Below are 23676 nucleotides of genomic sequence, written 5' to 3' on the forward strand. Positions count from 1 at the left end.
TTAACCTGGTAGTAAAGTTTCAGACATTTTTACCTCTAGGTAACCTTATAATAAAATGTACCTGTAGGTAAAATATTCCATTGAGCAGCAGCCGGTGACATCACTGGCACATGCGCTCTAGATGAACGGCATACCGGGGTTCATTTTAAGGTATTTCTCTCATAATGTGCTAGTATATGATCCATACAAGCAGGGTTAATTGGTCTGTGCTCTTCAAGAGGTTGAGCATCCCTGATCTAAACTCTTATGTCATTTTACATTCTGAAGTACTTTTATGCTCCTTAAAATTGCACAAAAGTTTACGCAATGTTATTAATAATAAGAATTGTATTTATTTTAAGAGTATGTAAACCCAGCAATTCATATTCCTGATGTGTGTCCTGTACCATGTACTTGTATGGAAACTTATCCTCTTCTCTTTGTATTGCTTCCTTTGTGGGAAATCCTTGGTGTTCTTGCCAGTCCCTCTGCTTTTCTATAAAAAAAACTGACCCCCCCTTGCACAGCCATTCAATGGGAAGACCAGAGTACTGTTGCTCCCCCCGCTCTTATGCAGAGGGAATGTGATCACTTCTGAAAAAGGGAAAAAGTTGTATTTATATACATTTATTATATCTCTACACAAATGTTTTGCCTTTCATTTATTTTTTAAGCTAAGTGAGTTGTATTACAAGGTGATCATTTACAATCCCTTTAAGGCACATTGTACATTACATTTACTGGACATAAAAATATTTTCCTGCAGGTGCTGTATTTGCTTACCAGGTTGAAAATGGAATCCATGGAGGATCTGTTTATTTTTATGAATCTATACCAGTTGAAGCCAATCCAGCAATACAATGGGTTTTTAAAGATGATATAATTGCACAGTGTTTTCCTGGTGGGACTCCTGTGTGTGTTGGTCAGTATGCAGGAAGATGTACCCTGTATGTGAATGGAACTCTGAGACTGGACCGTCTGACTTCTGCAGATGACGGGAATTATACCATGACTGCGCAATATCCAAATACTACACTTATAAAGAGGTCTTTGTATGGGCTCAGAGTCTATAGTAAGTAATAGCTTCCTATCTAAGTTATCATTGCTATAACTCATGTTTAGTGGAAAGTTTGACAGATACTGTATTATTCCAGAGTTTTTGCTTTTAGGTTTATTACAGAACTGGTGTATTGCAGACTTACCGCTGCCGTGGCCACTCACTCCTAACCCCACCAACCTACAAATAAATCAAAACACCAGACTTTAAAAAAAAAAAAGGCAAAAAAAGTATTTATATACATTTTTTATATCTCTACACAAAGGTTTTGCCTTTCATTTATTTTTTAAACTAAGTGGGTTGTATTACAAGGTGATCATTTACAATCACTTTAACCACTTTCAGACCGAACCATTTTGCTGGCTTAAGACTTTTTGCGATTCGGCACTGCGTCGCTTTAACTGACAATTGCACGGATATGCGTCGTGGCTGCCAAACAAAACTGATGTCCTTTTTCCCCACAAATAGAGCTGTCTTTTGGTGGTATTTAATCACCCCTGCATTTTTTATTTTTTGCTCTATAAACAAAAATAGAGCGACAATTTTGAAAAAAAATGCATTATTTTTTACTTTTTGTTATAATAAATATCCCCCCAAAAAATATAAAAATATTTTATTTCCCTCAGTTTAGGCCGATACGTATTCTTCTACATATTTTTGGTAAAAAAATCACAATAAGCGATTATTGATTGGTTTGCGCAAAAGTTATAGTGTTTAAAAAATAGGGGATAGTTTTATGGCATTTTTATTAATTATTTTTTTTACTAGTAATGGCGGCGTTCAGCGATTTTAATTGTGACTGAGACATTATAGCGGAAACATCGGACATTGTTGACACAGTTTTGGGACCATTGTCATTTATACAGCAATCAATGCTATACAAATGCACTGATTCCTGTGTAAATGACACTGGCAGTGAAGGGTTTAACCGGGGGGTGGCAGTGTAGGGGTTAAGTGTTCCTAGGGGCGTGTTACTGACTGTGGGGGACTGGGCTTTGTGTTAGTGAACACTGATCTCTGCTCCAATCACATGGAGCAGAGATCAGTGTCACTTGTTGCTAGGCAGAACGGGGAGATGATGTTTACAATGGCATCTCTCCGTTCAGCCTCCTCGTGAGCCGATCGCGGGTATCCCCGCGGCGATCGAGTCTGCGGGTCCCGCTACCAGACTCACGGGGGTCCCGACCGGCACTTGAGCGTGTGGCCAACGGCGCACACGCGATGGCAGGGCGGCATATAGAAATGAACGTACCTGTACAACAATATGCCTGCCCGTGCCATTCTGCTGACATACATCGGCGTGCGCCAGTCGGGAAGTGGTTAAGGCACATTGTACATTACATTTACTGGACATTTAAATATTTTCCTGCAGGTGCTGCATTTGTTTACCAGGTTGAAAATGGAATCCATGGAGGATCTGTTTATTTTTATGAATCTATACCAGTTGAAGACAATCCAGTAATACAATGGGTTTTTAAAGATGCTATAATTGCACAGCGTTTTCCTGGTGGGGATCCTGTGTGTGTTGGTCAGTATGAAGGAAGATGTGCCCTGTATATCAATGGAACTCTGAGACTGGACCGTCTGACTTCTGCAGATGACGGGAATTATACCATGACTGCGCAATATCCAAATACTACACTCATAAAGAGGTCTTTTTATGGGCTCAGAGTCTATAGTAAGTAATAACTTCCTATCTAAGTTATCATTGCTATAACTCATGTTTAGTGGAAAGGTTGACAGATTCTGTATTATTCCAGAGTTTTTGTTTTTAGGTTTATTACTGAACTGGTGCACAGCTAGTGAAGAATATTTGATAATGTGCTGCTATTATTATCCTTTGAGTTTTTAAATAAATATAATAAATATTTTGTATTTGGCCAGTAAATTAGATTAAGATGTCATTAAACAGGGCATTAAATCACAGAACATCAACTTAATACAATAAACATATCAGCAATTTCACAGTTTTTGCTTCATCTTAAATTGTTTGTAAACCCACAAAAAAAAAAAACACGCAAGACAAAGGCATAATGAGCTAGTATGCATAGCATACTAGCTCATTATGAATTACTTACCTTAGATGGAAGCCCCCGCAGTGGTCCTCGTACACCACTTCGGCTGGTGACATCACTCCCGGAGTTACTTCCGGGTATCGTGGGCTGGGATTGGCCGGAGCCGCGATTATGTCACTACCTGTGCATGCATATGGGAGCCGCCGGTAGCGGCATACTAGCTGAAGCAAAGGCACAGACGTGCCATTGCTTCAGTGCGCATGTGCCAATGACGTTGGCACATGCTCATGCAGGGGATATCTCCTAAACTGGTCAGGTTTAGGAGATATCTGGGGTAGCTATAGGTAAGCCTTATTATAGGCTTACCTGTAGAAAAAAACTGTCTCTAAAGGGATTACAAGCACTTTAAATTATAGCTAGAAACAATACTTTTTGTTTTTTGTTTTGGAGTGAGTGAAGAGTAATTAGAACCTCCTGTCAGGTTTTTGTTGTTGACTGTGCCCGTTAGAGAGATTCACCCTCTTTAACCACTGCAGCCCTAGATACGATACGGCACTGCGTTGCTTTAACTGACAATTGTGCGGTCATGCAACGTTGCACCCAAACAAAATTGACGTCCTTTTTTTCCCACAAATAGAGCTTTCTTTTGGTGCTATTTGATCATCTCTGCGGTTTTTATTTCTTGCGCTATAAACAAAAAAAGAGCAACAATTTTGAAAAAAGCACAATATTTTGTACTTTATGGGGCTAATAAATAGCCCCAATTTTTTTTTTTTTTAAAGATAATTTTTTTCTTAGTTTAGGCCGATATGTATTCTTCTACATATTTTTGGTAATAAACATCGCAAAAAGCATATATAATGATTGGTTTGAGCAAAAGTTATAGTGTCTACAAAATAGGGGATACATTTATGGCATTTTTATTATTATTATTTTTTATGGCGATCTGCGATTTTTATCGGGACCTTCGACATTATGGAGGACATATCATGACACATTTTTGGGACCAATGGCATTTATACAGTGATCAGTGCTATAAAAATGCATTGATTACTGTGTACTTATCGATTAAGCCTTGGCAATAAAACCTGGAAGCTGATTGGTTTCTATTCAGAAGTTAGCCTGATTTTGCTTTTCCTTGTAAAAAGTACATGAAGTCAGTGTTTACACTAGTGTGATCCATGCTTTAATTTTGTGATTGTGATTAAAAAAATGGGTAAACATCAAACAGGGATTGGTCCCACCGAAAATGATGATCCTGATTGTTGTTTAAAATCTTCATTATGCTGTTCAAAAAAAAATTCAGAATTACTTAATTTCATTGTGGCCCATGACTGGTTAACAAATCACTTAACTACATGCCGACCAGCACATGATGATATACGTCAGCACAATGGCACGCCTGGGCAAATGGGCGTACAGATATGTCCCCTTCAAATTGTGGCGTTGTGGGCTTGCCCCCTGCGTACTCAGTGACTGTACATGTAGGTCCTGCGGACTCAATATCTGCCGTAACCCCACGATCGTGTCACGGATCGGCAGAACGGGGAGATGCCTATGTAAACAAGGCATTTCCCTGTTCTGCCTAGCAACATGATAGAGATCTACTGCTCCCTGTCATTGGGAGCAGTGATCACTGTCATGTCCTAGGTAGCCCACCCCCCTACAGTTAGACTCACTCCCTAGGACACAGTTAACCTCTTGATCGCCCCCTGATGTTTAACCCCTTCCCTGCCAGTGTCATTTACACAGTAACCAGTGCATTTTTATAGCACTGATCACTGCATAAATAACAACGGTCCCAAAATAGTGTCAAAAGTGTCCGATGTGTCCGTCATAATGTTGCAGTCATGATGAAAATCACAGATCGCCGTTATTACTAATGAAAAAAAAAAACAAATAATAAAAATGCCATAAATCTATCCCTTATTTTGTAGACGCAAACCAATCAATATACTCTTATTGCGATTTTTTTAATCAAAAATATGTAGAAGAATACACATCGGACTAAACTGAGAAAGTAATTTCGATTTTTTTATATATTTTTGGGGGAAATTTAGTATAGCAAAAAGTAAAAAATATTGCTTTTTTTTCAAAATTGTCACTCTTTTTTGTTTATAGCGCAAAAAATAAAAAAAAAACACAGAGGTAATCAAATACCACCAAAAGAAAGCTCTAATTGTGAGAAAAATTTTTTGTTTGGTTGCAATGTCGGACGACTGTGCAATTGTCATTTAAAGTGACACAGTACCGTGTCGCAAAAAAGTGCTCTGGTCAGGAAGGGGGCAAATCCTTCCGGGACTGAAGTGGTTAACCTGGTAGTAAAGTTTCAGTCATTTTTACCTGTAGGTAAGCTTATAATAAAATGTACCTGTAGGTAAAATGAATATATCCTAAACGTGCACCATTTAGGAGATATTCCATTGAGCAGCAGCCGGTGACATCACTGGCACATGCGCTCTAAAGGAACGGCACACCGGGGTTCATTTTAAGGTATTTCTCTCATAATGTGCTAGTATATGATCCATACAAGCAGGGTTAATTGGTCTGTGCTCTTCAAGAGGTTGAGCATCCCTGATCTAAACTCTTATGTCATTTTACATTCTTAAGTACTTTTATTCTCCTAAAAATTGCACAAAACTTTACACAATGTTATTAATAATAAGAATTGTATTTATTTTAAGAGTATGTAAACCCAGCATTTCATATTCCTGTCTCCTGTACCATGTACTTGTATGGAAAAGTATCATGTTCCCTTTGTATTGCTTCCTTTGTGGGGAATCCCTGGTGTTCTTGCCAGTCCCTCTGCTTGCCTATTAAAAAAAACTGACCACACTAAACAGGAGAGCACACTGTGGTCAGTTCTCTAGCTGTGCCTGCTCTCCTGCAATGATCAGATTTGTCCTGACACCTCCCACTCCCCCCTGCACAGCCATTCACTGGGAAGACCAGAGTACTGTTGCTCCCCCAGCTCTTATGCAACTGAGAACAGAGGGAATGTGATCACTTCTAAAAAAAAGGGGAAAAAAAGGTATTTATATATATATATATATATTTTATATCTCTACACAAATGTTTTGCCTTTCATTTCTTTTTTAAACTGAATGGGTTGTATTACAAGGTGATCATTTACAATCACTTTAAGGCACATTGTACATTATATTTACTGCCCATTTAAATATTTTCCTGCAGGTGCCGTGTTTGCTTACCAGGTTGAAAATGGAATCCATGGAGGATCTGTTTATTTTTATGAATCTATACCAGTTGAAGACAATCCAGCAATACAATGGACTTTTAAAGATTATATATTTGCACAGCGTTTTCCTGGTGGGACTCCTGTGTGTGTTGGTCAGTATGCAGGAAGATGTGCCCTGTATGTGAATGGAACTCTGAGACTGGACCGTCTGACTTCTGCAGATGATGGGAATTATACCATGACTGCGCAATATCCAAACAGTACACTTATAAAGAGGTCTTTGTATGGGCTCAGAGTCTATAGTAAGTAATAAATTCCTGTCTAAGTTATCATTGCTATAACTCATGATTAGTGGAATGGTTGACAGATACTGTATTATTCCAGAGTTTTTGTTTTTAGGTTTATTACATTTTATTTTAATTTTTTTAAGTTTTATTAATTACTTATTTAACATAACAGGTACATACAAGACCCAATGGGCCACACAAAAAGAAACTATTTACATCTCTTCAGCATTGACTCTTCCTCCTCCTTCCAGACCCTTGCTCAGTGAAAAAATCAACATAATAATAATAAGGCCGCCTTTTCTCAATAACAGTCAATGGTAGATTTAAGTATGTCAGATAGTTACCTACACGTTAAAAAACCCACCGCAGGTGCATGCTATTATGTATCACTCAATCCACCACCGTAGTTTCACTATTCATCCAACTGCCCCACACCTTATCAAATTTTTGTGTTATGCCCCTGCTAATGTATGTAGCCTTGAATAAGGGTGCAGCCCTATTATGGGTATGCCCTTCCACGCTGATACAGATGGAGGATAGGTTTATTACATTTTAACTGATACTCAGTTAGTGAAGGATATTTGATAATATGCTGCTATTATTATCCTTTGATTTTTTAAATAAATATAAAAAATATTTCACATTTGGTCAGTAAATTAGATTAAAGCGGGAGTCCGCCGTTTTTTTTTTTTTAAAGGCAGCAGCTACATATACTGCAGCTGCTGACTTTTAAAATAATGACACTTACCCGCCCAGCGCGCTCGCGATGTCGGCACCTGAAGCCGATCTCTCGATCGTCTCTCGGGTGCTGCCGCCGCCATCTTGGATATGGGAATCAGGAAGTGGAGCCTTGCGGCTTCATTTCCCGGTTCCCTACTGTGCATGCCCGAGTCGCGCTGTGCAATAAGGATGGTCCCCGCTGTCTCTGGGATCCGTGTGCTTCCCAGCAGACAGCGGGGGACCTTCGGAAAGGGGCATAGCTTCTGCAGAATCTACGCCAGAAATGGGTGCAGATACCTGTACTGTACAGGTACCTGCACCCCCTCCCCCCTGAAAGGTGCCAATTGTGGCGCCGGAGGGGGGGAGGGTTCCAATGAGCAGAAGCTCCACTATAGGGTGGACCTCCGATTTAAGATGTCATTAAACAGGGGTATTAAATCACAGAACATCAACTTAATACAATAAACATATCAGCAGTTTCACAGTTTTTGCTTCATCTTAAATTGTTTGTAAACCCACAAAAATAAAAACATGCAAGACAAAGGCATAATGAGCTAGTATGCATAGCATACTAGCCAATTATAAATTACTTACCTTAGATGGAAGCCCCCCCAGTGGTCCTCGTACACCACTTTGGCTGGTGACATCACTCCCGGAGTTACTTCCGGGTATCGTGGGCTGGGATTGGCCGGAGCCGCGATGACGTCACTACCCGCGCATGCATGCGGGAGCCGCCAGTAACGGCACACTAGCTGATGCAAAGGCACGGACTTGCTTCAGTGCGCATGTACCAATGACGTCGGCACATGCTGATACAGGGGATATCTCCTGAACTGGGCAGGTTTAGGAGATATCCGGGGTAGCTACAGGTAAGCCTTATTATAGGCTTACCTGTAGAAAAAACTGTCTGTAAAGGGTTTATAAACAAAAATAGAGCGACAATTTTGAAAAAAAATGCATTATTTTTTACTTTTTGTTATAATAAATATCCCCAAAAAAATATATAAACATATTTTATTTCCCTCAGTTTAGGCCGATACGTATTCTTCTACATATTTTTGGTAAAAAAACTGCAATAAGCGATTATTGATTGGTTTGCACAAAAGTTATAGTGTTTACAAAATAGGGGATAGTTTTATGGCATTTTTATAAAATTTTTTTTTTACTAGTAATGGCGGCGTTCAGCGATTTTAATTGTGACTGAGACATTATAGCGGACACATCGGACATTGTTGACACAGTTTTGGGACCATTGTCATTTATACAGCAATCAATGCTATACAAATGCACTGATTCCTGTGTAAATGACACTGGCAGTAAAGGGTTTAACCGGGGGGTGGCAGTGTAGGGGTTAAGTGTTTCTAGGGGCGTGTTACTGACTGTGGGGGACTGGGCTTTGTGTTAGTGAACACTGATCTCTGCTCCAATCACATGGAGCAGAGATCAGTGTCACTTGTTGCTAGGCAGAACGGGGAGATGATTTTTACAACGGCATCTCTCCGTTCAGCCTCCCCGTGAGACGATCGTGGGTATCCCCGCGGCGATCGAGTCTGCGGGTCCCGCTACCAGACTCACGGGGGTCCCGACCGGCACTTGAGCGTGTGGCCAACGGCGCACACGCGATGGCAGGGCGGCATATAGAAATGAACGTACCTGTACAACAATATGCCTGCCCGTGCCATTCTGCTGACATACATCGGCGTGCGCCAGTCGGGAAGTGGTTAAGGCACATTGTACATTACATTTACTGGACATTTAAATATTTTCCTGCAGGTGCTGCATTTGTTTACCAGGTTGAAAATGGAATCCATGGAGGATCTGTTTATTTTTATGAATCTATACCAGTTGAAGACAATCCAGTAATACAATGGGCTTTTAAAGATGATATAATTGCACAGCGTTTTCCTGGTGGGGATCCTGTGTGTGTTGGTCAGTATGCAGGAAGATGTGCCCTGTATATCAATGGAACTCTGAGACTGGACCGTCTGACTTCTGCAGATGACGGGAATTATACCATGACTGCGCAATATCCAAATACTACACTCATAAAGAGGTCTTTTTATGGGCTCAGGGTCTATAGTAAGTAATAACTTCCTATCTAAGTTATCATTGCTATAACTCATGTTTAGTGGAAAGGTTGGCAGATTCTGTATTATTCCAGAGTTTTTGTTTTTAGGTTTATTACAGAACTGGTGCACAGCTAGTGAAGAATATTTGATAATGTGCTGCTATTATTATCCTTTGAGTTTTTAAATAAATATAATAAATATTTTGTATTTGGCCAGTAAATTCGATTAAGATGTCATTAAACAGGGCATTAAATTACAGAACATCAACTTAATACAATAAACATATCAGCAATTTCACAGTTTTTGCTTCATCTTAAATTGTTTGTAAACCCACAAAAAAAAAAAAACACGCAAGACAAAGGCATAATGAGCTAGTATGCATAGCATACTAGCTCATTATGAATTACTTACCTTAGATGGAAGCCCCCGCAGTGGTCCTCGTACACCACTTCGGCTGGTGACATCACTCCCGGAGTTACTTCCGGGTATCGCGGGCTGTGATTGGCCGGAGCCGCGATGACGTCACTACCTGTGCATGCATATGGGAGCCGCCGGTAATGGCATACTAGCTGAAGCAAAGGCACAGACGTGCCATTGCTTCAGTGCGCATGTGCCAATGACGTTGGCACATGCTGATGCAGGGGATATCTCCTAAACTGGTCAGGTTTAGGAGATATCTGGGGTAGCTATAGGTAAGCCTTATTATAGGCTTACCTGTAGAAAAAAACTGTCTATAAAGGGTTTACAAGCACTTTAAATTATAGCTAGAAACAATACTTTTTTTTGTTTGTTTTGGAGTGAGTGGAGAGTAATTAGAACCTCCTGTCAGGTTTTTGTTGTTAACTGTGCCCGTTAGAGAGATTCACCCTCTTTAACCACTTCAGCCCTGGATATGATATGGCACTGCGTTGCTTTAACTGACAATTGTGCAGTCATGCAACGTTGCACCCAAACAAAATTGATATCCTTTTTTTCCCACATATAGAGCTTTCTTTTGGTGCTATTTGATCATCTCTGCGGTTTTTATTTCTTGCGCTATAAACAAAAAAGGAGCCACAATTTTGAAAAAAGCACAATATTTTGTACTTTATGGGGCTGTAATAAATAGCCCCAATTTTTTTTTTTTTTTAAAGATAATTTTTTTCTTAGTTTAGGCCGATATGTATTCTTCTACATATTTTTGGTAATTAACATTGCAAAAAGCATATATAATGATTGGTTTGAGCAAAAGTTATAGTGTCTACATAGTTACATAGTTACATAGTTAGTCAGGTTGAAAAAAGACACAAGTCCATCCAGTTCAACCTTAAAGTCTAGGGGATACATTTATGGCATTTTTATTATTATTATTTTTTATGGCGATCTGCGATTTTTATCGGGACTGCAACATTATGGAGGACATATCATGACACATTTTTGGGACCAATGGCATTTATACAGTGATCAGTGCTATAAAAATGCATTGATTACTGTGTACTTGTTCAATTAAGACTTGGCAATAAAACCTGGAAGCTGATTGGTTTCTATTCAGAAGTTAGCCTGATTTTGCTTTTCCTTGTAAAAAGTACAAAAAGTCAGTGTTTACACTAGTGTGATCTACGCTTTAATTTTGTGATTGTGATTAAAAAAATGGGTAAACATCAAACAGGGATTGGTCACACCGAAAATGATGATCCTGATTGTTGTTTAAAATCTTCATTATGCTGTTCAAAAAAAAATTCAGAATTACTTAATTTCATTGTGGCCCATGACTGGTTAACAAATCACTTAACTACATGCCGACCAGCACACGATGATTTACGTCAGCACAATGGCACGCCTGGGCAAATGGGCGTACAGGTATGTCCCCTTCAAATCGTGGCGTTGTGGGCTTGCCCCCTGCGTACTCAGTGACTGTGCATGTAGGTCCTGCGGACTCAATATCTGCCGTAACCCCACGATCGTGTCACGGATCGGCAGAACGGGGATATGCCTATGTAAACAAGGCATTTCCCTGTTCTGCCTAGCAACATGATAGAGATCTACTGCTCCCTGTCATTGGGAGCAGTGATCACTGTCATGTCCTAGGTAGCCCACCCCCCCTACAGTTAGACTCACTCCCTAGGACACAGTTAACCTCTTGATCGCCCCCTGATGTTTAACCCCTTTCCTGCCAGTGTCATTTACACAGTAACCAGTGCATTTTTATAGCACTGACCGGTGCATAAATGACAATGGTCCCAAAATAGTGTCAAAAGTGTCCGACGTGTCCGCCATAATGTTGCAGTCATGATGAAAATCACAGATCGCCGTTATTACTAATGAAAAAAAAAAAACGAATAATAAAAATGCCATAAATCTATCCCTTATTTTGTAGACGCAAACCAATCAATATACTCTTATTGCCATTTTTTTATCAAAAATATGTAGAAGAATACACATAGGACTAAACTGAGAAAGTAATTTCGATTTTTTATATATTTTTGGGGGAAATTTAGTATAGCAAAAAGTAAAAAATATTGCTTTTTTTTCAAAATTGTCGCTCTTTTTTGTTTATAGCGCAAAAAATAAAAAAAACACAGAGGTAATCAAATACCACCAAAAGAAAGCTCTATTTGTGAGAAAAAAATTTTGTTTGGTTGCAATGTCGGACATTTAAAGTGACACAGTGCCGTGTCGCAAAAAAGTGCTCTGGTCAGGAAGGGGGCAAATCCTTCCGGGACTGAAGTGGTTAACCTGGTAGTAAAGTTTCAGACATTTTTACCTGTAGGTAAGCTTATAATAAAATATACCTGTAGATAAAATGAATATATCCTAAACGTGCACCATTTAGGATATATTCCATTGAGCAGCAGCCGGTGACATCACTGGCACATGCGCTCTAAAGGAAAGGCACACCGGGGTTCATTTTAAGGTATTTCTCTCATAATGTGCTTGTATATGATCCATACAAGCAGGGTTAATTGGTCTGTGCTCTTCAAGAGGTTGAGCATCCCTGATCTAAACTCTTATGTCATTTTACATTCTGAAGTACTTTTATTCTCCTAAAAATTGCACAAAACTTTACACAATGTTATTAATAATAAGAATTGTATTTATTTTAAGAGTATGTAAACCCAGCATTTCATACTCCTGTCTCCTGTACCATGTACTTGTATGGAAAAGTATCCTGTTCCCTTTGTATTGTTTCCTTTGTGGGGAATCCCTGGTGTTCTTGCCAGTCCCTCTGCTTTCCTATTAAAAAAACTGACCACACTAAACAGGAGAGCACACTGTGGTCAGTTCTCTAGCTGTGCTTGCTCTCCTGCAATGATCAGATTTGTCCTGACACCTCCCACTCCCCCCTGCACAGCCATTCACTGGGAAGACCAGAGTACTGTTGCTCCCCCAGCTCCTATGCAACTGAGAACAGAGGGAATGTTATCACTTCTAAAAAAAAAGGGGAAAAAAAGGTATTTATATCATTTTTTATATCTCTACACAAATGTTTTGCCTTTCATTTCTTTTTTAAACTGAATGGGTTGTATTACAAGGTGATCATTTACAATCACTTTAAGGCACATTTTACATTATATTTACTGCCCATTTAAATATTTTCCTGCAGGTGCTGTATTTGCTTACCAGGTTGAAAATGGAATCCATGGAGGATCTGTTTATTTTTATGAATCTATACCAGTTGAAGACAATCCAGCAATACAATGGGCTTTTAAAGATGATATAATTGCACAGCGTTTTCCTGGTGGGACTCCTGTGTGTGTTGGTCAGTATGCAGGAAGATGTACCCTGTATGTGAATGGAACTCTGAGACTGGACCGTCTGACTTCTGCAGATGATGGGAATTATACCATGACTGCGCAATATCCAAACAGTACACTTATAAAGAGGTCTTTGTATGGGCTCAGAGTCTATAGTAAGTAATAAATTCCTGTCTAAGTTATCATTGCTATAACTCATGATTAGTGGAATGGTTGACAGATACTGTATTATTCCAGAGTTTTTGTTTTTAGGTTTATTAAATTTTATTTTTATTTTTTTAAGTTTTATTAATTACTTATTTAACATAACAGGTACATACAAGACCCAATGGGCCACACAAAAAGAAACTATTTACATCTCTTCAGCATTGACTCTTCCTCCTCCTTCCAGACCCTTGCTCAGTGAAAAAATCAACATAATAATAATAAGGCCGCCTTTTCTCAATAACAGTCAATGGTAGATTTAAGTATGTCAGATAGTTACCTACACGTTAAAAAGCCCACCGCAGGTGCATGCTATTATGTATCACTCAATCCACCACCGTAGTTTCACTATTTATCCAACTGCCCCACACCTTATCAAATTTTTGTGGTATGCCCCTGCTAATGTATGTAGCCTTGAATAAGGGTGCAGCCCTATTATGGGTATGCCCTTCCACACTGATACAGATGGAGGATAGGTTTATTACATTTTAACTGATACTCAGTTAGTGAAGAATATTTGATAATATGCTGCTATTATTATCCTTTGATTTTTTAAATAAATATAAAAAATATTTCACATTTGGTCAGTAAATTAGATTAAAACGTGAGTCCGCCGTTTTTTAAAAAAAAGCCAGCAGCTACAAATACTGCAGCTGCTGACTTTTAAAATAATGACACTTACCCGCCCAGCGCGCTCGCCATGTCGGCACCCGAAGCCGATCTCTCGATCGTCTCTCGGGTGCTGCCGCCGCCATCTTGGGTATGGGAATCAGGAAGTGGAGCCTTGCGGCTTCATTTCCCGGTTCCCTACTGCGCATGCCCAAGTCGCGCTGCGCAATAAGGATGGTCCCCGCTGTCTCTGGGATCCATGTGTTTCCCAGCAGACAGCGGGGGACCTTTGGAAAGGGGCATAGATTCTGTGGAAAGGGGCGTAGCTTCTGCAGAATCTACGCCGGAAATGGGTGCAGATACCTGTACTGTACAGGTACCTGCACCCTCCCCCCCCCCCCCTGAAAGGTGCCAATTGTGGCGCCGGAGGGGGGGAGGGTTCCCATGAGCGGAAGCTCCACTATAGGGTGGACCTCCGCTTTAAGATGTCATTAAACAGGGGTATTAAATCACAGAACATCAACTTAATACAATAAACATATCAGCAGTTTCACAGTTTTTGCTTCATCTTAAATTGTTTGTAAACCCACAAAAATAAAAACATGCAAGACAAAGGCATAATGAGCTAGTATGCATAGCATACTAGCCAATTATAAATTACTTACCTTAGATGGAAGCCCCCCCAGTGGTCCTCGTATACCACTTTGGCTGGTGACATCACTCCCGGAGTTACTTCCGGGTATCGTGGGCTGGGATTGGCCGGAGCCGCGATGACGTCACTACCCGCGCATGCATGCGGGAGCCGCCAGTAACGGCACACTAGCTGATGCAAAGGCACGTACTTGCTTCAGTGCGCATGTACCAATGACGTCGGCACATGCTGATACAGGGGATATCTCCTGAACTGGGCAGGTTTAGGAGATATCCGGGGTAGCTACAGGTAAGCCTTATTATAGGCTTACCTGTAGAAAAAACTGTCTGTAAAGGGTTTATAAACAAAAATAGAGCGACAATTTTGAAAAAAAATGCATTATTTTTTACTTTTTGTTATAATAAATATCCCCAAAAAAATATATAAACATATTTTATTTCCCTCAGTTTAGGCCAAAACGTATTCTTCTACATATTTTTGGTAAAAAAATTGCAATAAGCGATTATTGATTGGTTTGCACAAAAGTTATAGTGTTTACAAAATAGGGGATAGTTTTATGGCATTTTTATAAATTTTTTTTTTTACTAGTAATGGCGGCGTTCAGCGATTTTAATTGTGACTGAGACATTATAGCGGACACATCGGACATTGTTGACACAGTTTTGGGACCATTGTCATTTATACAGCAATCAATGCTATACAAATGCACTGATTCCTGTGTAAATGACACTGGCAGTAAAGCGTTTAACCGGGGGGTGGCAGTGTAGGGGTTAAGTGTTTCTAGGGGCGTGTTACTGACTGTGGGGGGCTGGGCTTTGTGTTAGTGAACACTGATCTCTGCTCCAATCACATGGAGCAGAGATCAGTGTCACTTGTTGCTAGGCAGAACGGGGAGATGATTTTTACAACGGCATCTCTCCGTTCAGCCTCCCCGTGAGCCGATCGCGGGCATCCCCGCGGCGATCGAGTCTGCGGGTCCCGCTACCAGACTCACGGGGGTCCCGACCGGCACTTGAGCGTGTGGCCAACGGCGCACACGCGATGGCAGGGCGGCATATAGAAATGAACGTACCTGTACAACAATATGCCTGCCCGTGCCATTCTGCTGACATACATCGGCGTGCGCCAGTCGGGAAGTGGTTAAGGCACATTGTACATTACATTTACTGGACATTTAAATATTTTCCTGCAGGTGCTGCATTTGTTTACCAGGTTGAAAATGGAATCCATGGAGGATCTGTTTATTTTTATGAATCTATACCAGTTGAAGACAATCCAGTAATACAATGGGTTTTTAAAGATGCTATAATTGCACAGCGTTTTCCTGGTGGGGATCCTGTGTGTGTTGGTCAGTATGCAGGAAGATGTACCCTGTATGTGAATGGAACTCTGAGACTGGACCGTCTGACTTCTGCAGATGAGGGGAATTATACCATGACTGCCCAATATCCAAACAGTACACTTATAAAGAGGTCTTTGTATGGGCTCAGAGTCTATAGTAAGTAATAACTTCCTGTCTAAGTTATCATTGCTATAACTCATGTTTAGCGGAAAGGTTGACAGAAACTGTATTATTCCAGAGTTTTTGTTTTTAGGTTTATTACATTTTATTGTATTTTTTTTTAAGTTTTATTAATTACTTATTTAACATAACAGGTACATACAAGACCCAATGGGCCACACAAAAAGAAACTATTTACATCTCTTCAGCATTGACTCTTCCTCCTCCTTCCAGACCCTTGCTCAGTGAAAAAATCAACATAATAATAATAAGGCCGCCTTTTCTCAATAACAGTCAATGGTAGATTTAAGTATGCAGGTGCATGCTATTATGTATCACTCAATCCACCACCGTAGTTTCACTATTTATCCAACTGCCCCACATCTTATCAAATTTTTGTGGTATGCCCCTGCTAATGTATGTAGCCTTGAATAAGGGTGCAGCCCTATTATGGGTATGCCCTTCCACGCTGATACAGATGGAGGATAGGTTTATTACATTTTAACTGATACTCAGTTAGTGAAGGATATTTGATAATATGCTGCTATTATTATCCTTTGATTTTTTAAATAAATATAAAAAATATTTCACATTTGGTCAGTAAATTAGATTAAAGCGGGAGTCCGGCGTTTTTTTTTTTTAAAAGCCAGCAGCTACAAATACTGCAGCTGCTGACTTTTAAAATAATGACACTTACCTGTCCAGCGCGCCCGCGATGTCGGCACCCGAAGCCGATCTCTTGATCGTCTCTCGGGTGCTGCCACCGCCATCTTCGGTATGGGAATCAGGAAGTGGAGCCTTGCGGCTTCATTTCCCGGTTCCCTACTGCGCATGCCCGAGTCGCGCTGCGCAATAAGGATGGTCCCCGCTGTCTCTGGGATCTCTGTGTTTCCCAGCAGGCAGCGGGGGACCTTTGGAAAGGGATTCTGCGGAAAGGGGCGTAGCTTCTGCAGAATCTACGCCGGAAGTGGGTGCAGATACCTGTACTGTACAGGTACCTGCACCCCCTCCCCCCTGAAAGGTGCCAATTGTGGCGCCGGAGGGGGGGAGGATTCCAATGAGCGGAAGCTCCACTATAGGGTGGACCTCCGCTTTAAGATGTCATTAAACAGGGGTATTAAATCACAGAACATCAACTTAATACAATAAACATATCAGCAGTTTCACAGTTTTTGCTTCATCTTAAATTGTTTGTAAACCCACAAAAATAAAAACATGCAAGACAAAGGCATAATGAGCTAGTATGCATAGCATACTAGCCAATTATAAATTACTTACCTTAGATGGAAGCCCCCCCAGTGGTCCTCGTATACCACTTTGGCTGGTGACATCACTCCCGGAGTTACTTCCTGGTATCGTGGGCTGGGATTGGCCAGAGCCGCGATGACGTCACTACCCGCGCATGCATGCGGGAGCCGCCGGTAACGGCACACTAGCTGATGCAAAGGCACGGACTTGCTTCAGTGCGCATGTACCAATGACGTCGGCACATGCTGATACAGGGGATATCTCCTGAACTGGGCAGGTTTAGGAGATATCCGGGGTAGCTACAGGTAAGCCTTATTATAGGCTTACCTGTAGAAAAAACTGTCTGTAAAGGGTTTACAAGCACTTTAAATTATAGCTAGAAACAATACTTTTTTTTTTTAGTTTTGGAGTGAGTGGAGAGTAATTAGAACCTCTGTTGTTGACTGAGCCCCTGTTAGAGAGATTCACCCTCTTTAACCACTTCAGCCCTAGATACGATACGGCACTGCGTTGCTTTAACTGACAATTGTGCGGTCATGCAACGTTGCACCCAAACAAAATTGACGTCCTTTTTTTCCCACATATAGAGCTTTCTTTTGGTGCTCTTTGATCATCTCTGCATTTTTTATTTCTTGCACTATAAACAAAAAAAGAGCCACAATTTTGAAAAAAGCACAATATTTTCTACTTGATGGGTGTAATAAATAGCCCCAATTTATTAATTTTTTTAAAGCAAATTTTTTCCTCAGTTTAGGCCGATATGTATTCTTCTACATATTTTTGGTAATAAAAATCGCATAGCGTATACATTGATTGGTTTGAGCAAAAGTTATAGCGTCTACAAAATAGGGGATACATTTATGGCATTTTTATTATTATTTTTATTTTTTACTAGTAATGGCGGCGATCTGCGATTTTTATCGGGACTGTGACATTATGGAGGACATATCAGACACTTTTGACACATTTTTGGGACCAATCTCATTTATACAGTGATCAGTGCTATAAAAATGCATTGATTACTGTGTACTTGTTCGATTAAGACCTGGCAATAAACCTGGAAGCTGATTGGTTTCTATTCAGAAGTTAACCTGATTTCGCTTTTCCTTGTAAAAAGTACAAAAAGTCAGTGTTTACACTAGTGTGATCCATGCTTTCATTTTGTGATTGTGATTTAAAAACAATGGGTAAACATCAAACAGGGATTGGTCCCACCGAAAATGATGATCCTGATTGTTGTTTAAAATCTTCATTATGCTGTTCAAAAAATAATTCAGAATTACTTAATTTCATTGTGGCCCATGACTGGTTAACAAATCACTTAACCACATGCCGACCAGCACACGATGATATACGTCAGCACAATGGCACGCCTGGGCAAATGGGCACACAGGTACGTCACCTTTAAATCGTGGCGTTGTGGGCTTGCCCACCGCGTACTCAGTGACTGTGCCCACGGGTCCTGCGGACTCAATGTACGCCGTAACCCCACGATCATGTCAAGGAGCGGCAGAACGGGGAGATGCCTATGTAAACAAGGCATTTCCCTTGTTCTGCCTAGCAACATGATAGAGATCTACTGCTCCCTGTCATCGGGACGGGAGCAGTGATCACTGTCATGTCCTAGGTAGCACACCCCACCCACAGTTAGACTCACTCCCTAGGACACAGTTAACCCCTTGATCGCCCCCTAGTGTTTAACCCCTTCCCTGCCAGTGTAATTTACACAGTAACCAGTGCATTTTTATAGCACTGACCGCTGTATAAATGACAATGGTCCCAAAATAGTGTCAAAAGTGTCCGATGTGTCCGCCATAATGTTGCAGTCATGATAAAAATCACAGATCACCGTTATTACTAATGAAAAAAAAACGAATAATAAAAATGCCATAAATCTATCCCTTATTTTGTAGACGCAAACCAATCAATATACGCTTATTGCGATTTTTTTTACCAAAAAATATGTAGATGAATACATATCGGCCTAAACTGAGAAAGTAATTTTTTTTAATATATTTTTGGGAGAAATTTAGTATAGCAAAAAGTAAAAAATATAGCTTTTTTTCAAAATTGTCGCTCTTTTTTTGTTTATAGCGTAAAAAATAAAAAAACACAGAGGTAATCAAATACCACCAAAAGAAAGCTCTATTTGTGAGAAAAAAGGACGTGAATTTTGTTTGGTTGCAATGTCGGACGTGTGCGCAAGTGTCAGTTAAAGTGACACAGTGCCGTATGGCAAAAAGTGCTCTGATCAGGAAGGGGGTAAATCCGGGGCTGAAGTGGTTAACCTGGTAGTAAAGTTTCAGATATTTTCACCTGTAGGTAACCTTATAATAAAATGTACCTGTAGGTAAAATATTCCATTGAGCAGCAGCCGGTGACATCACTGGCACATGCGCTCTAGATGAACGGCATACCGGGGTTCATTTTAAGGTATTTCTCTCATAATGTGCTAGTATATGATCCATACAAGCAGGGTTAATTGGTCTGTGCTCTTCAAGAGGTTGAGCATCCCTGATCTAAACTCTTATGTCATTTTACATTCTGAAGTACTTTTATGCTCCTTAAAATTGCACAAAAGTTTACGCAATGTTATTAATAATAAGAATTGTATTTATTTTAAGAGTATGTAAACCCAGCAATTCATATTCCTGATGTGTGTCCTGTACCACGTACTTGTATGGAAACTTATCCTCTTCTCTTTGTATTGCTTCCTTTGTGGGAAATCCCTGGTGTTCTTGCCAGTCCCTCTGCTTTTCTATAAAAAAAACTGACCCCCCCTTGCACAGCCATTCAATGGGAAGACCAGAGTACTGTTGCTCCCCCCGCTCTTATGCAGAGGGAATGTGATCACTTCTGAAAAAGGGAAAAAGTTGTATTTATATACATTTTTTATATCTCTACACAAATGTTTTGCCTTTCATTTATTTTTTAAGCTAAGTGAGTTGTATTACAAGGTGATCATTTACAATCCCTTTAAGGCACATTGTACATTACATTTACTGGACATAAAAATATTTTCCTGCAGGTGCTGTATTTGCTTACCAGGTTGAAAATGGAATCCATGGAGGATCTGTTTATTTTTATGAATCTATACCAGTTGAAGCCAATCCAGCAATACAATGGATTTTTAAAGATGATATAATTGCACAGCGTTTTCCTGGTGGGACTCCTGTGTGTGTTGGTCAGTATGCAGGAAGATGTGCCCTGTATGTGAATGGAACTCTGAGACTGGACCGTCTGACTTCTGCAGATGACGGGAATTATACCATGACTGCGCAATATCCAAATACTACACTCATAAAGAGGTCTTTGTATGGGCTCAGAGTCTATAGTAAGTAATAGCTTCCTATCTAAGTTATCATTGCTATAACTCATGTTTAGTGGAAAGTTTGACAGATACTGTATTATTCCAGAGTTTTTGCTTTTAGGTTTATTACAGAACTGGTGTATTGCAGACTTACCGCTGCCGTGGCCACTCACTCCTAACCCCACCAACCTACAAATAAATCAAAACACCAGACTTTAAAAAAAAAAAAAGGCAAAAAAAGTATTTATATACATTTTTTATATCTCTACACAAATGTTTTGCCTTTCATTTATTTTTTAAACTAAGTGGGTTGTATTACAAGGTGATCATTTACAATCACTTTAACCACTTTCAGACCGAACCATTTTGCTGGCTTAAGACTTTTTGCGATTCGGCACTGCGTCGCTTTAACTGACAATTGCACGGATATGCGTTGTGGCTGCCAAACAAAACTGATGTCCTTTTTCCCCACAAATAGAGCTGTCTTTTGGTGGTATTTAATCACCCCTGCATTTTTTATTTTTTGCTCTATAAACAAAAATAGAGCGACAATTTTGAAAAAAAATGCATTATTTTTTACTTTTTGTTATAATAAATATCCCCCCAAAAAATATAAAAATATTTTATTTCCCTCAGTTTAGGCCGATACGTATTCTTCTACATATTTTTGGTAAAAAAATCACAATAAGCGATTATTGATTGGTTTGCGCAAAAGTTATAGTGTTTAAAAAATAGGGGATAGTTTTATGGCATTTTTATTAATTATTTTTTTTACTAGTAATGGCGGCGTTCAGCGATTTTAATTGTGACTGAGACATTATAGCGGAAACATCGGACATTGTTGACACAGTTTTGGGACCATTGTCATTTATACAGCAATCAATGCTATACAAATGCACTGATTCCTGTGTAAATGACACTGGCAGTGAAGGGTTTAACCGGGGGGTGGCAGTGTAGGGGTTAAGTGTTCCTAGGGGCGTGTTACTGACTGTGGGGGACTGGGCTTTGTGTTAGTGAACACTGATCTCTGCTCCAATCACATGGAGCAGAGATCAGTGTCACTTGTTGCTAGGCAGAACGGGGAGATGATGTTTACAACGGCATCTCTCCGTTCAGCCTCCCCGTGAGCCGATCGCGGGTATCCCCGCGGCGATCGAGTCTGCGGGTCCCGCTACCAGACTCACGGGGGTCCCGACCGGCACTTGAGCGTGTGGCCAACGGCGCACACGCGATGGCAGGGCGGCATATAGAAATGAACGTACCTGTACAACAATATGCCTGCCCGTGCCATTCTGCTGACATACATCGGCGTGCGCCAGTCGGGAAGTGGTTAAGGCACATTGTACATTACATTTACTGGACATTTAAATATTTTCCTGCAGGTGCTGCATTTGTTTACCAGGTTGAAAATGGAATCCATGGAGGATCTGTTTATTTTTATGAATCTATACCAGTTGAAGACAATCCAGTAATACAATGGGTTTTTAAAGATGCTATAATTGCACAGCGTTTTCCTGGTGGGACTCCTATGTGTGTTGGTCAGTATGCAGGAAGATGTGCCCTGTATATCAATGGAACTCTGAGACTGGACCGTCTGACTTCTGCAGATGACGGGAATTATACCATGACTGCGCAATATCCAAATACTACACTCATAAAGAGGTCTTTTTATGGGCTCAGAGTCTATAGTAAGTAATAACTTCCTATCTAAGTTATCATTGCTATAACTCATGTTTAGTGGAAAGGTTGACAGATTCTGTATTATTCCAGAGTTTTTGTTTTTAGGTTTATTACAGAACTGGTACACAGCTAGTGAAGAATATTTGATAATGTGCTGCTATTATTATCCTTTGAGTTTTTAAATAAATATAATAAATATTTTGTATTTGGCCAGTAAATTAGATTAAGATGTCATTAAACAGGGCATTAAATCACAGAACATCAACTTAATACAATAAACATATCAGCAATTTCACAGTTTTTGCTTCATCTTAAATTGTTTGTAAACCCACAAAAAAAAAAACACGCAAGACAAAGGCATAATGAGCTAGTATGCATAGCATACTAGCTCATTATGAATTACTTACCTTAGATGGAAGCCCCCGCAGTGGTCCTCGTACACCACTTCGGCTGGTGACATCACTCCCGGAGTTACTTCCGGGTATCGTGGGCTGGGATTGGCCGGAGCCGCGATTATGTCACTACCTGTGCATGCATATGGGAGCCGCCGGTAGCGGCATACTAGCTGAAGCAAAGGCACAGACGTGCCATTGCTTCAGTGCGCATGTGCCAATGACGTTGGCACATGCTGATGCAGGGGATATCTCCTAAACTGGTCAGGTTTAGGAGATATCTGGGGTAGCTATAGGTAAGCCTTATTATAGGCTTACCTGTAGAAAAAAACTGTCTCTAAAGGGATTACAAGCACTTTAAATTATAGCTAGAAACAATACTTTTTGTTTTTTGTTTTGGAGTGAGTGAAGAGTAATTAGAACCTCCTGTCAGGTTTTTGTTGTTGACTGTGCCCGTTAGAGAGATTCACCCTCTTTAACCACTTCAGCCCTAGATACGATACGGCACTGCGTTGCTTTAACTGACAATTGTGCGGTCATGCAACGTTGCACCCAAACAAAATTGACGTCCTTTTTTTCCCACAAATAGAGCTTTCTTTTGGTGCTATTTGATCATCTCTGCGGTTTTTATTTCTTGCGCTATAAACAAAAAAAGAGCAACAATTTTGAAAAAAGCACAATATTTTGTACTTTATGGGGCTAATAAATAGCCCCAATTTTTTTTTTTTTAAAGATAATTTTTTTCTTAGTTTAGGCCGATATGTATTCTTCTACATATTTTTGGTAATAAACATCGCAAAAAGCATATATAATGATTGGTTTGAGCAAAAGTTATAGTGTCTACAAAATAGGGGATACATTTATGGCATTTTTATTATTATTATTTTTTATGGCGATCTGCGATTTTTATCGGGACCTTCGACATTATGGAGGACATATCATGACACATTTTTGGGACCAATGGCATTGATACAGTGATCAGTGCTATAAAAATGCATTGATTACTGTGTACTTATCGATTAA

General features: G+C 40.0%; 1 protein-coding gene across 13 annotated transcripts in view; it reads left to right on the forward strand.

Moving 5' to 3' along the window:
• LOC143933776 (matrix-remodeling-associated protein 5-like) overlaps positions 1-23676 on the forward strand; it is a 337821-nt gene that overhangs the window by 218153 nt on the left and 95992 nt on the right. For 9 of the 13 annotated variants that reach the window (XM_077456794.1, XM_077456788.1, XM_077456784.1 and 6 more), the window contains 8 exons: positions 746-1051; positions 2409-2714; positions 6244-6549; positions 9028-9333; positions 12907-13212; positions 15715-16020; positions 20300-20605; positions 21964-22269. In XM_077456794.1, the coding sequence (XP_077312920.1) occupies positions 746-1051; positions 2409-2714; positions 6244-6549; positions 9028-9333; positions 12907-13212; positions 15715-16020; positions 20300-20605; positions 21964-22269 (2448 nt within the window). The remainder of the gene's footprint in view (positions 1-745; positions 1052-2408; positions 2715-6243; positions 6550-9027; positions 9334-12906; positions 13213-15714; positions 16021-20299; positions 20606-21963; positions 22270-23676) is intronic. The other 4 variants (XM_077456791.1, XM_077456790.1, XM_077456787.1 and 1 more) reach the window with 4 other exon arrangements.

Source organism: Lithobates pipiens, unplaced genomic scaffold (assembly GCF_037356315.1).
Source record: "Lithobates pipiens isolate NorthernLeopardFrog02 unplaced genomic scaffold, aLitPip1_a1.2 Scaffold_27, whole genome shotgun sequence".
NCBI classification, from domain to species: Eukaryota; Metazoa; Chordata; class Amphibia; order Anura; family Ranidae; genus Lithobates; species Lithobates pipiens.